The sequence below is a fragment of the Phocoena phocoena genome, chromosome 2 (assembly GCF_963924675.1).
Source record: "Phocoena phocoena chromosome 2, mPhoPho1.1, whole genome shotgun sequence".
Lineage (NCBI taxonomy): Eukaryota > Metazoa > Chordata > Mammalia > Artiodactyla > Phocoenidae > Phocoena > Phocoena phocoena.
In genome coordinates, this window is record NC_089220.1 from 59524457 (window position 1) to 59539613 (window position 15157).

Consider the following 15157-nt stretch of genomic DNA (forward strand, 5'->3'; position numbering starts at 1 on the left):
TGTAATATAAGAAATTGTTCCCTAATTTATCTGTTTTGTAAATTCTTATCTCAAGATATTAGCTTTTTATAAATGTGGTTATCTCAAACCTCAGCTTTTCACAAATACTTTTACAAGATCAGTGATTCATTTTCCTTATGCACTCTTTCTAAATAGGTCAAGCTTTCATTTGTTATTCCCTAAAAGAGTTGTTGAAATTATCTGAAAATATTGGCTATTTTAGCTATTTCTCCAATATTGAGAAAATAGAGTCTGTGGTTTTATCTGAATCCCTCTTTCAGCATTCTTTTTTTTTTTTTAAATATTTATTTATTTGGCTGTGTCGGGTCTTAGTTGTAGCACTCGGGATCTTTGTTGCGTCATGAGGGGTCTTCCGTTGCCATGTGCCGGCTCTTCGTTGGGGCTCTCAGGCTCTAGAGCACGCGGGCTTAGTTGTCCTGCAGCATGTGAGATCTTAGTTCCCCAACCAGGGATCAAACCCGCGTCCCTCTACATTGGAAGGTGGATTCTTAAACACTGGACCACCAGGGAAGTCCCTAGTATTCTTTTTTTAAAACAACTTTGCATGATCCCAGCTTGTTTTTCATTTAATTAATAGTGAAATATTTTGAAGTATTTATATAGTAAGACATCATTTTTCTGAAACTTAAAGGAATTTCTTAACATTTTTATAAAAGTCCCTCAAAACTAGTTATAATTGCATAAATGCCCTGTTCTCATTTGACTATCTACCAAGTTATTCATATTTAGAAATTCTCCCAGCATCACTATATGAAATGATAAATTCTACTAAAATGATATTCAGAATGCCCTGAAGTTTCTATATATAAGCTCTAAAATATTTTTATATATCTATATTTTGAATACTGTATTTCTGGGCCCGATATTGTTTTCTTTTAGTCTCTCTTCTTTCCAATTACTCATCTGCTTTTTCACAAATACTCCCTTAGGATCTAACAAGCTTAGAACAAAGTAATTTCCTCTAGCCTTTGAAAATCTAGGTCTCTAATGTTTTCAGTCATGAAAATCATCACACCACCTTATTTAGAAAAGGGTTAGAATCTAAAGTCTATATTCTGGTTGAGGATGTTGATCAAGTAAAGAACTCATATTTTGTAGAATATTAAGAAATAACATATAGTTCTTCTGGAAATTCAAGATAATCAACCAGCACCAGTGAAATGTGTTTCCTTCTGAGTTTGCAACATTGTTGATCTCTTCTTGTGAAAATGTTTCTGTCATTCTAGGATTCGACTGTTTCTATATTATTGGCCAATATTTGTTGAGTTTCTAATCTGTCCATCATAGAGACATCAGAGTGGAGATGTGGGAAAGTCATGTTATATAATTCTTTACTTAAAATACTATCCACTTGTTTTTAATCGTAGGAGTTGCTAGATACCTGGACATCTAGATCTAGAAGTATCCTCTGATACTCTGCTCTCTTCTGTTGCCCTCTGTTGATCTCCCAGAATTGAGAGGCTTGAGGAAGAAAGCTGAAAACTTTTTACATTGTTTTTGCTTGAGTTTCCTTATTATCTTGTACACTCAAAGGAAACCCTTGTTATCATAGATCTTCTTGGGGGGAGGAGCTATAGATCTAGAATAAAATATCATTCAGGAATCAAGACAATTTTAAATTGCCTTAGCTTAGGTTTCTAAGAACACCATTCAGATATAGCTATATTGGGAAGGTGTAAATGAGCTAAAAAGTGAGTGCAAATAAGAAAAAATTCTCACCTAACAGAACAGGAAGTCAATGAACATCATCTAAAATAGGTTACTCAAAGAAGAATATGAATATTTTATTTAGAAAATAGAGATAAACACTAAAAGAAATTTTCTTAAAAAAATAAAGGAGGGCTTCCCTGGTGGCGCAGTGGTTGAGAGTCCGCCTGCCGATGCAGGGGACACAGGTTCGTGCCCCGGTCCGGGAAGATCCCACATGCCGCGGAGCGGCTGGGCCCGTGAGCCATGCCCGCTGAGCCTGCGCGTCCAGAGCCTGCGCGTCCGGAGCCTGTGCTCCGCAACAGGAGAGGCCGCAACAGTGAGAGGTCCGCGTACCGCAAAAAATAAAATAAAAAATAAAGGAAATTATTATCCCTGGGACAGAAGTAGAAGTAGAAATGGACAGAGGGAACAGAAATTGCTTTTGTTAAAAAAAAAAAAAAAAAAAGCCTTAGCACTATTTATATTTTTAACCTGTTTACGTATAATAGTTTGATTAAAGCTTATTGTAAAAGACCTTGAGATCTCCTTGAAACATCCATGTATAGTCAATCATTCTTTGTCCCTTGGGATTTTGTTTTATGATATTAAGATCTACTAAATCCCAGAGTAAACCAGAAATTGATACAAGGGTGATTGATAAAGTTGTTGTTGATTATTGAGTATTTTGAGAAATATGGATTCCTGGATGCTTCATGTGATTTTCACTTTTTAAAATAGATTATATTTAATGTATGGACACCAGGCGGGGAAAGGGGGGGGAGGAGTGGTGGTGTGATGAATTGGGAGATTGGGATTGACGTATATACACTAATATGTATAAAATAGATAACTAATAAGAACCTGCTGTATAAAAATTTAAAAAAATAGATTATATTTTAAAAAGAAATCATATTATAGATATTTTTATACTAACCTGGCTGACTGTATCCATTTTTCAACATCATATCTTCCGTATTATCTGTGGGGTAATACTCAACTGAAAATTCTCTTTTATCATTTTCACCTGCATTATTTTCATCCAGTGTCTCTTTGGGAAATGGCAATTCTGTCTCCTTTGGACTGTTCTGGAAGTTCCAGGGGTTGTCGAAAGTATACAAGAACTTTTTAAAATATGGTAAAGTATCAGAATCGTCTGTTTTCTCTAAGACGCTTTTCTTGCCTATTTGATTTTCAGTTTCCATAATTTGTATTATTTTTATTTCTTGTTCCTTATCAGGGTCAAATTCACTTGTTGAAGGATGTCCATGTTTATCTCCCCCACCTTCTTCTTCATTTTTTCCATCATCTGATATAATTTTATCTTCATTAGCATATGAAAATCCTAGCATAGCAAAACCAAAATCAAACCAACTTGGCTTGAGAATTGAGCTATCATTGGTGATTGTGTCTTCTTTTTCTGTTAATATTTCTGTACATGGAATGGTGGGTTCTTCCTCAGAGGATATGGAACTAGGAACATCTTGTAATGGTGGGTTGCTTTCTTTGGACAGTAATTCAAGCCCTGTATCCTCACCCCCAAAACCAAAATAACTTGTAAATCCACCACCAAACCAACCAGTGTCTTGAGGATTGAGGATGTGCTCTGACTCAGACACTAGTTCAGACTGTTTCTTTGGCACTGAATCAAATTCTGATTCAAGTTCTTGCTTATGTTCTCTTTGGGGCTCACCATTGTTTAATCCCTCTGGGTCATTCTCATCTTCCACTGTTATTTTTCTACTTCGAAATGAGCTTTCTTCTAGAGGTTCAGTAACTGATTCAAAAGTCTTTTCTCCAGCTTGGTCCTTTCCAAATCCAAACCATCCTTTCACTTCAGGAATAGCTGAGGATGGTAGGACATGATCCCCTTCTGAAATAGGATACTCTTCCACATTTCCAGCTTCTACTGCTTCCCAATCTTTTGATTCACTAGTACTTCTGATGTCTTCAGGAGCCTCTGATGCTGGAAATTGGTCTTCAAACAAAGTACTTTCAGAAGTTGAATAAAAGCCAAGGTCTATCTGAAAATCACTTTCATATACTCTAGATTTGGGCTCCTTGCCTTCTTCATATGGATATATATTTTCACCATTACCACTGTTTAACTCACTATCTTCATTTTCAAATGTGTAGCTTATTCCAAGAAGACAGAGAAAGTCAGATTCCTGAAGGAAAAAAAGTTACGACTGACATTAATATATAAAAACTCCTTGTTTCTCTGAAATCATTTAAAATGGATGAGTATGATTTTCCCAAGGCCACACAACTAGCTCAACAGCAGAGCAAAAACTCCTAATCTCAAACACTTGTATCATAAATGACTTTTCAGGGTTAATGATATAAACCTAAATGAAAATCCTCTTGCATTAGGATTTATTTATTATCAAATAATTGAAGAAATTCAGAAGCAGAGGCAATCAAGTAGTGAGTATATTCTGCAAATAAACTCTAGTGAACAGGTGTACATGGCCACAAAATCTTGCTCCTGGTAAGGGTACACTGAATGGACATATGCAGCTGTGCAGCGCTTTCAGGGAGGGGAATGTACAGCACATGGTCACAGCTCAGACAAACCAAAGACTCTAAAGCATGAAGGCCTGGTTAGAAGTTGCACTAAAAAAACTTCCTTTTTTTGGCTGCGTTGGGGTGTAGCTGCGGCACATGAGCTTCGCTCTACTTGTGGTATGCGGGCCCCAGGGCACATGCGCTCTGTAGCTCGCGGCAGGCAGGTTGAGCCGCGCGAGCTCAGCGGTTGTAGTGTGCGGGGCTCAGTTGCCCCGTGGCATGTGGGATCTTAATTCCCCGACCAGGGATCGGACTTGTGTCCCCTGCATTGGAAGGCAGATTCTTTACCACTGGACCACTGGGGAAGTCCCCACTTAGACTTCTTTTATTGAGATATTGCATGTAGCCGATGGAAGCAGTGATCTCCTTGCTCATCTCACAAAACAACCAAATCATCAAGAAGAAAAATGGTGAAGCTATTTTTTTTTTATCTGAAGGTATGAAACAGTGATATACACTGCTCTTTGGATATCACCATTATGAAATGAGAATAAAGGTCAGAATTTTACAAAAAGAAACTTCAGAATTGCAATTTTACAGTATTTTTTGGCATTGCAACATAGTAGGTGATTAACAACAGACGCTGGAGCCAAACACTCTGGGTTCAAATCCTAATCCTGCCGTTTACTAGCTCTGTGACCTTGGGCGAATAGGATGACCTTTCTATGCCTCAGTCTCCTCAACTGTAAAATGAGAATAATGACAGTACCTACCTTATAGGGGTGTTGTGAGGATTAAATGAATCAAGTAATTAAAATAGCAACTGTCTCTAGTAAATACTAGCCCAACCTAGCCCAAGGTTACACTACCCCAGATGAACCAGTCATGCAAGGATAAAAAGGCCCAACTCCTTGCCTCTATTCAGGACAACCCTGAAAGCCCATTCCAGCTTCAAAGCTCCTTATGGAATCACCTGAAACCTTTGTTGCAACCGGATCACAGTTCAACTTCTCTGTCTGCCCAATCCTGCTTTTTCTTGTATTCCCTCACAGGTGCTATTCCCAAGAGTACTCCCTAGTAAACCTCTTGGATGCAAAGATCCATCTCGGATTCTATTTCCCAGGGAACTTGACCTAAGAATTTGGGCCTTCTAGGGACTTCCCTGGGGGTTCAGTGGGTAAGACTCCATGCTCCCAATGCAGGGGGCCTGGGTTCGATCCCTGGTCGGGGAACTAGATCCCACATGCATGTCGTAACTAAGACCCGGTGCAGCCTAAATAAATACATGTTTTTTAAAAAATAAAGAATTTGGACTTTCTATATGCTTACTATGTGCTCTGCACTGTGCCAGGTGCTGAAATTCTACAGTAAACAATAGAAAAACATAATTATAAATTGTGATAAGTGCTATGTAGGAAGTAAACAGGAAGCTCTGATTAAGAAACAGTAATTCCTTTAGAATCATCATGGAAGAGCTCTCTGAGGCACTGATGTTTCAGCTGTGACCTAAAGGATAAGAAGGAACTAACCAGGTGAAGAACTTAGGGGAAGCATTCCAAACAGAGGGAACAGCCGTTTGGGTTTCTGGGCTGGGAAAGAGCTTGGCATGTTCTAAGAACTATCAATAGGCCAGTGTGGCCAGGAGCATAGTGAGTGCGGGAAGAGTGGCACGTGACAGGGTCAGCAGCGGGAGCAGCAGCAGATCATGTAGAGCCAGGGTAAGGAGTCAGGGCTTGATTCCAGGTTCAATGCAAAGCCATAAAAAGGCTTTAAACCAAGCAAATGACATGATCTGACTTCTTTGTTTTTGTATCTATAAGATCCATTGCTGTCTGGAGAATGAATTGGAAGAGGGCAAAAGTAGGGGCAAGGAGACCAGTTAGAAACCTACTGCAGTGTTCTACTCAAGAGACAGTGATGCTTTGAATCAGGGCTATGGGGAGAGTAAAAATGAAGAGAAGACAGATATATTTTGGAGACAGAACTGACAGGACTAGTAGTTATACAGTGAATAGACATTTAATCCCAGAATTTGTGCTGGAAAAGAGCCAGATAATAGTTTACTTAACTAGGCAGACTGACTTCACACTGACCTCATGTAAGGTAAATAGGCTTAACCTGGAATGTGAATTAAATGGGCTTATCAAATTCATGTATTGAAGAGTCACCTTCTGATTTCCATTCTCATTATCAAGCCCAGCATTATCAAGCTCATTTAAAACTCCAACAGCAAAAGAGGTTTACAGATATGAGACCTAGAGAGTGTGATGGGAAATAAACTCTGTCCCAGTAGGACAATAACATTAGTAATAATATCTAACACTTACATAGCACTTACTAAGTGCTGTTCTATGTACTTTACATATGCTAATTTTTTTGTTGTTGTTTGTTTTTGTTTGGTACGCGGGCCTCTCACCGCTGCGGCCTCACCCGTCGCGCAGGCCCAGCGGCCAGGGCTCACGGGCCCAACCGCTCCGCAGCATGCGGGATCCTCCCGGACCAGGGCACGAACCCGCGTCCCCTGCATCGGCAGGCGGACTCTCAACCACTGCGCCACCAGGGAGGCCCAATATGCTCATTTTTTGCTCAATAAATTTGTTAAGGTAGCACTATATTATAATCATCATCTTCATTTTACAGATGAGAAAAAAGGCACACAAGACCACGTGGGAACTAAGTGGCTGAGTCAGGCTTTGAACCCAGTCCACCTCCAGAATCCATGCTCTTAACCACTATACTTTACTGCCTGTTAATTTTCAGTAAGCAAAATCCTTGTCATCAATCTTGTCTTACCTGATTTTATTCACATACTCAAACTATTCCTAGAGTGAGTTTTCAGACTATTTTATATATCCACTATATAAGATGTATAACTGATGGGCACTTAGACCACAGAAAACTGTTTTAGCCAAAAATTTTTAAATTCAGTTAATAACCGATAAAGCAACTATACTCCAATATCAATTAATAAAAATAAATAAATAAAGTAATACATTCATTAAAAAAGAAGAAGAAAAAATTATTGGTAATTGGAAAAGAGAATTCTTGGGTGTTTACAACTATTTCTTTTGTTAGAGAAAATAAAATACAAATTTTCTTTAATAAATAAATAAATAAATTCAATTAATAACCGAAATGAGTTTACTCACTTTTGTTGATATTTCAACTTCCTCAGATATGAACACCTCTTCAATCTGGACTGCATCTCTGGGAAAATACCCAAAGTCCTTTCCTTTCTATCAAAATGAAGAATGAAGATTAGCAAGGAAGAGTTATCAGAGCAATAATGGCCATTGAGCTTAATTTTGTTTCATGTCCTTGGCTTTCATCTATTTCAAATTACAAACATCAACGGCTTTCATTTACCATCTAAAAGAAAGTCAGTGAAATCATATTCCTTTTGCTACTCGACAGAACAGCATAAATCTGAGGGAAAAAAGGGCCAAGCTATAAAATGCCACTTTTTCAGATTTCAGAGGGAAAACCACACATTTTCTTTCTTTTTCTGTTCTTAATGACCTTTCTTGCCCAGGTGGACCACAGATTTACACTAGTAAACCTGGAATATCAAAAGACAAAAGAATTGTGACTGTAGCCAAGCAAGATGGAGCTGTGACATACGCAGCATTTTCAGGATGTCAAAATTGGGTAAGATGTTTAAACTCTGAAGGGCTGAGGTGGATTCATCAAGATAGTAAAGATCTATGAGTCTTCCAAGGTGCATTTGGTTCCACACAACTTTTCTGAGGGTGCCTTGGTAACAGAGATCCTCTCAATCGGTTTAAGTGCATACAAGATGTCCCCCAAGAGTGAAGGCTTCACATAACCACTCTCGGCCCATTTCCCACCCCTGTCAAAGTTTAAAGAGCATATTTCTTTTGGCCCTTTGATTCAGCACCATTATCCCTCAACTGTGATTCTTCCAGCTCTCCAGTTGCTGCAATTATTTGGAAACTGATGGAATGAACTCCACAGCGTGGCTTCTTTTTCTTGGCCATGCCAGTGGGGCTTGCGGGATCTTAGTTCCCTGACCAGGGATTGAACCCTGGCCCTCTGGCAATGAAAGCCCAGAGTCCCAACCACACAGTGTGGCTTCTTAAACAGTTATCTGCCTGGACTAGACACCTAAGGCACAAAACCAAGTGTGCTTGAAACGTCACCCTGGCTCCACACATTACATGCTGCTTTTGTGTGGAACTATCATTTTCACACATAGTAAACAAGAAAGAATGCTTTCTTTTCCTCTTATGATACTGTGTCATTTTCCTTATAGTTGCACTGGATACCTCCCATGCATTCAGGACAGAGAAATGGCATGTTTAAGGCACCATAAGCAGTAAGAAGTCTTGGGAGCTGCAAAGTCCAGGTGAAGAATTCTGGCCAACAAGAGTCTGAGGTTCAGTCATGTAGTCCCTCATGCTAAAAAGCAGGATAGACCCAAATAGAATCTGCTCCTTCAAATAAAGATCACAGAGGCTACACAGGGAAGAGATCTTATGCATACACAATATGGAAATGATGTATGTATCAGGTTGGTCATGCTTGTTCAGCTTGGGAGTAAAGTCACTTGTCATGGTATCTTTTCATTCTGAGGCATGATATAATCTAAGATACAGACCTATTATATTCAACTGAAAATATTAATCATTAATTTTTCTATCTGTATATTCAGAGAGGTGATTGAGGCATCTAGGCATTTCAGTGTAATAGGACTTTGGGCCAAACAGCGGTCTCTCTCAGTTATTCTTTTTCTCCACGAAAAATTCATGTACCTCGCTTCCCTAGGTTACTGATCTTTCTAAGGATCTCTTCAATAGCAACTCAGTCTTTTATTTGCTCAGAAAGACATGTCATTTTTTGGCCAAGTGGGATCTTAGTTCCCCAACCAGGGAATGAAACTGTGCCCTCGGCAATGAAAGCGCAGAGTCCTAACCATTGGACCACCAGGGAATTCCCAAGACATGTCACTTAATCTGATTAACTAAAACTTCCCGGTCTCTCTTAAACTTGGCCATTGGTAGCACCAAGGGATGGCTGGGGTTACCTAGTCATTCCATAATCTCCATTGGCACCTCTAAAAGTCTCTCCAAATAAATATAAAACCTAAGTTCAAACACTATGCATGCTGTGTAAAAGTAATTTCAAGGCACTCTTAAGCCTTCATCCCAACCAGACTGGCTTCCCCAAAGCTACTTTTTATAGAAATTCTGGAACCAACACTGAACATGACCATTTTTTTGTTTGTTTGTTTAAATATGTTAAGGGTTTTTAATAGATATATAAAGTACTTTGAAATTCTTAAAGTTCCTTTAGAGATGAACACCAGGCATCCTTGTGCAAGCTAGTCATTTATTCTGTATTCAATTTGTAAGATTAGATACTTACACTTCCTGCCCACAAATCTTCACTTTCTCCTGCAAGTTTAACATAAACAGATATCTCTTCTCCCTTAGTGAAGTTCAGGTATCGACAGTCAGGTCCTCTGTAATCTCTTATGGCTAAGACTCTGCTTATTAAAGCTATGTAAACATGCAGAGAAAAACACACAGTAGAGAAGGGAAGGAAAAGATAATTAGTTTTCTTCTGGCACCTACTATACTCCAGGCATCATGATAAGCTCTTTCATACCTTTTATTACTGCTATTATTAAATCCTCAGAACAGACTTATGAGATAAATAATCTCATCTCAGACTAAAAAATGAGCCTTTAATTAAGTATCAAAGAGTTGGTCACACACCTGATAAATGGTGGAGCCAGATTTGAACTGAAGTTCTTTTCACTGCAACATCCGCCTTCTGTATTCTGAGTTTTCTTTCTGTTTTTTCCTAAGCCTTTCTAAAAACCCATCAGTCTCTCTTCATGGACAACTCATATCCTACTTCCGCTATAAGACATCCCTAATTGGTCCATCCTACTCTGCCGCTTCTCTGAATTTCAATATTATCTATTATCCTTATGTTGTATTACTATTTACTGTTTCATATTGACCTGTCTTGTCATCATTCACTAGAATGAAAATCCCTGGAGGACAAGAAACTTACCTTACACTTCATTTTATCCCTCTTAGATACACACCCCTCATCCCCCAGACCCAGCACATAATAGGTCCTTAATGACTATGAAAGACCATAACCACATATGCTAGATTTAGCCCTTCAGCACATAAAGTAATATACATACCTTATTAACGATTATAATTATACTGGCATATGTAAAACATTTTCATTAAGTCGTGCAATTAAAGTTAAAATAACTTTTATCAATTACTATGAATGTTCTCTTTTCATGTTATGTGCCTAGCCCTAAGGAAACTAAAATGAGGTTGTAAAGAAGGAAAGAAAAGTTGTTATAATAATATTATTATAAAACATCATCTAGTAAACATTCTCTATATATTAAATTATGTATCCAAATGATTAAGGAAAATGTTTACACATAAAAAATTTACTTTTAAATCATTTATGTTCATACTAATAATATTTTGCATTTTTAATTACATGTTGCAAATTCGAAGTAATTCTCACATACTGGAGGGATAGAACAATATAAAGCAATTCTAATATACTGGGATGCTATTCATTTTGTACCATAATGCCAATTTCAGAAAATAAGTTCTTAAGCAATAAAATGAAAATTAATTTCTCTTTGTAGAAGAAGGAAGTTTAATATTCAAAGATATAAATAAAATTATGTATTCCTAACACTGATTTCAGTATTTTTTCATAATAAGGGAACACAGAAATAATTAATGTTTGATAAAGTTTACACAATAGATCATGATGGTTTGAAATAAAAACAGTCTTAGAAAACTCATGAGAATCAGAAACTTCTGATTGTGAAATAGAAACTAAAAAATGTAAGGGCTTCATAAAAATAACTATCAAATGGCTTGATATCTTTTTTAATACAAATCAATCACATTTATCTTAAAAAATAGTAAAAGTGCTAATTAGTTTATTTTTGAGATCTGGATTAATATCCTTAAAATTTCTTATATATTTATATATCAGGCTGATCTTTGCCCCTTTGTATATTTACATTAAAAACGATCACAAAATACTTTGCTTCCAGCATTTCTCTTTTATAGTGTACTATACCTTATAAATATTTCTCAATGATATTAGCGTTCATTTTTATCATACATGTCCACAATAACATTTTACATCATTTCAGAGCCTCATTTTAAGAGGAAAAGAAGGGAAAAAAAGAAAAGCGACTTACTTTCACATTCCAAGTCACCACATTTTTTTAAGTCTGCCAGCAGTTTTGTGCCCTCCAGACATTTTGTCAGAGAAATAACCAGAAGGAGGATTCTGTGAACTCCAAGATCCGCCATGCTAAAACAAGCAGGAATCCCAAACAAGGTTTAAACCAGTTGTTTAGGCGCTAGATATGCCAGCCAAAACAGGAGATACCCCACACTCTTTACTAAATATAAGAGGAAAAATTTTGGGGTTTTAAAATCCCTCGATAACTACCTTTTTCTACTGGTGTTTAGGCTTAACTTGAGGGACAAAAACTCTCTGTTCTCAATCTGCAGTATCAGCAGTGTCAGGTATCCAGATTATACATAAGGGTTTAATAATTAACAGGGATTTTTAGTTGGAGTCATGTTTTATAAAGCCAGTGCAGTAAAACTCTCTTGCTTAAAGGCATCTTGCATTCCACAGAACAATTCTTAAAGAGGCCTTCATAAAAAGGTAGTTCATCTCCTTCTGTTAAAGTCTTCAGGTAGATCAGTCAATAAGTTCATAGTATTTGCTGCATGCAAATACCAGCGTCAGTGGAGATATAGTTATATGTAGAAGCAATAATAATTTATGTTAAGAGCATGGTTTGGGATTATCATGATGAAAGTTATTTGAAAAAAATATCCCACGTTCGTATTTTAACAACCTTCAGTGTTACTATGAAGTTGAAACTTATATTTAGTTAAGATAGTTAAAATGTATTAAGTACTTATTATGTTGCAGGTACTGTCAAACAATTATGTGATCTGATTTTACTCTCACATCAACTCTCTGAGGTAGGTAATATTATCATCCCCATTTTTGCATTATGAGGAAACCGAGGTACATAGAGATGGGTTAAATCACTTGCCCGATGTCACATAGTGAGTGGAGAAGAAATTAAAACCTAGGCTCTGTGACTCCTCCTACCCACAACCACTATGCTTTACCACCAAGAGTCAAGTCATCTGCCACAGAAAGATGTCTACTCCGTCTGCAACAATACCATTCCGGAAACAGAAGGTACAATATCATTTTATGTATTTAAATTCATATGCATATTTCTGTATATATAGAGAGAAAGAGAGAGATGTCTGAAAGAATCCTCCCCCATATGGTGGGAATATATCATGTGAGTTCCAGTTGTGTTCACTTTCTTCTTTGTATTTTTCTCTATTGTTTGACTTTCTTTTAAAAAATCAGTGAGCATATATAATTTTTAAATAACAATAAGGTTTTGAAAATCAAATTATTTGAAAGATATTGTCACTAAAAAGGGATCAAATCCCTATATTGGGAATTTTGGTGTAAAACACTAGATCACAGTAGATTTTTGGAAACCAAAGTTGTTCTATTTTAATCTCAGGAAAATATTTTTCTAAGCCCTTCTTTGCTGTACCTTTTCCCAGTGTCTGGGCATGCCAGGGTATACATACTTTGCAGAATGCAGCACTTAATGACACCACGCTCCCTTCTAGCGCCTGAGCAAGCTAATATGAAAGACTGTTCCTTTCAAAGTCCTAAAAAAAAAAGACATGTGTTTTCTATTTGTTTGCTTTCCAGAACCAATAATTAGTAGGAAGCCTGCTCTCTGAGATCAAAGATTTTTTTTTTTGCAGTACGCGGGCCTCTCACTATTGTGGCCTCTCCCGTTGCGGAGCACAGGCTCCAGACGCGCAGGCCCAGCGGCCATGGCTCACAGGCTTAGCCGCTTCGTGGCATGTGGGATCTTCCTGGACCGGGGCACGAACCCGTGTCCCCTGCATCGGCAGGCGGACTCTCAACAACTGCGCCACCAGGGAAGCCCAAGAGATCAAAGATTTTTACATCCTCAGAAAGAATCTGATAGAGCATGGGTTTGAGGATCCTTTGGTTTACAATCAGAGCGCTGCATAGCTGTACACGTGCACACTCAAAAAGGTGTAGGTTGAATACTTTTGCAAATCTATAAACTATGTTGTCAAGGACGTTAAAGAACAATTAGCTCTTCAGCTTCAAATTTTGGCACATAATTGTTTACATAATCTATAATATCAAATCAAGAATATTTAATAACTGGGACTTCCCTGGTGGCTCAATGGTTAAGACTCTGAGCTCCCAATGCAGGGGGCCCGGGTTCAATCCCTGGTCAGGGAACTAGATCCCACAGGCATGCCGCAACTAAGGAGCCCACAGTCCGAAACTAAGGAGCCTGCCTGCTGCAACTAAGACCCGGTGTAACCAAATAAATAAATATTTTTTAAGAATATTTAATAATTAATGTACGTCATCATTTTTGTATTCAATACTAAAGATGTTATGGCTAAATTCTGAACTAGTTAATTTAATTGTGTTCTAAGTTAAGATAGAGAAGAACCCAGATAAATTTAAATTTGCCTGTTCATTTGAGTCCAGAAAAACAAGAGGACAATCCTTGCTTAAGATACCAGCTTGAAGAGATTTGCTCCTGCTAGAAATGTTCCCACTTTCTTGCTACTTAATGCACTCAAATGATCTCATTTTATGTCCAGATCATTACTTAAATATATTTTAATAGGATATCTGAAAATGTGGTAGCACAATGTCAACTATCTCTAACAGATCCAGATGACGAGGTGGTACATGAAAGGGATAAGAACATTTAGTTTAAAGAAACCAAAGCATCAGGAATTCCCTGGTGGTCCAGTTGTTAGAACTCTGCGCTTCCATTGCAGGGAGCGTGGGTCCTGGTCAGGGAACTAAGATCCTGCAGGTTGCTGCGGTGTGGCCATAAAAAACCCAAAGTATCAATTTTCACCATAAAAACAGTCATATTGACTTAGCCAGACATTATATAATGGCTGATGCATTTTGCAACTCAAGTGTTGTGTCAATATTAAAATATACTACTACTGCTAAGGAATGGTAAGAGTCAGGAATACGGATTTGGAAAGCCTATAGTTTTCTTCAGAAACCACATAGAAGGTAAGAGTACCTACTGCACAGAGCTAAAGAATTAATTGTCAAAGCCACACATGTTCAGTGTCTTAGAGGTAATATCACAAAGCAACCCTTTCCGTGAGTATATACAGACAGAAGCATGAATGCTGCACTTCTATTACTTGGTGATGTTATTTCTGATACCATATAGTACTATCTTTTCTCTTAGTACCTCAGATTTCCTAAAGTGGGAACATATTTCTTCAATCAGCTGCCTGTTACTTTGGCAGTTTATAAGATAGAGAAACTTGATTACAGTGGTGCCATCTTATCCATGGTTTCACTTTCCATGCTTTCTGGTACCTGAGGTCTGAAAACATTAAATTGAAAATTCCGGAAATAAATGAGTCACAAGTTTTAAATTGTGCACCGTTCTGAGTGGTGTTGATGAAATCTCATGCTGTCCTGCTCCCCCCTGCTTGGTCATGAATTATCCCTCTGTCCAGCATGCCCCGCCCATCAGTCACTTAGTAGCCGCCTTGGTTACTAGATCGGCTGTCCAGTTATCACAGTGCTTGTGTTCAAATAGCCCTTGGTTTACTTTTTTTTTTTTTGGAGTATAGTTGATTTACAATGTTGTGTTAGTTTCAGGTGTACAGCAAAGTGAATCAGTTATACATAAACAGATATCCACTCTTTTTTTAGATTCTTTTTCCATACAGGCCATTACAGAATATTGAGTAGAGTTCCCTGTGCTATCCAGCAGGTTCTTACTAGTTATCTATTTTATATATAGTAGTGTGTATATGTCAAT

The 15157-nt window shown here is 37.7% G+C and overlaps 1 protein-coding gene across 1 annotated transcript in view; it reads right to left on the reverse strand.

Annotated features, from left to right (window-relative positions):
- The window catches only part of MIA2 (MIA SH3 domain ER export factor 2), a 113430-nt gene extending 101678 nt beyond the window's left edge, over nucleotides 1–11752 (reverse strand). Inside the window, exons 1-4 of the mRNA XM_065871364.1 lie at nucleotides 11438–11752; nucleotides 9601–9734; nucleotides 7365–7451; nucleotides 2645–3875 (exon numbers count right to left, since the gene is read on the reverse strand). Coding sequence (XP_065727436.1) covers nucleotides 2645–3875; nucleotides 7365–7451; nucleotides 9601–9734; nucleotides 11438–11552 — 1567 coding nt within the window. The 5' untranslated portion in view covers nucleotides 11553–11752. The remainder of the gene's footprint in view (nucleotides 1–2644; nucleotides 3876–7364; nucleotides 7452–9600; nucleotides 9735–11437) is intronic.
- Between the last annotated feature and the right edge of the window lie 3405 nt (nucleotides 11753–15157).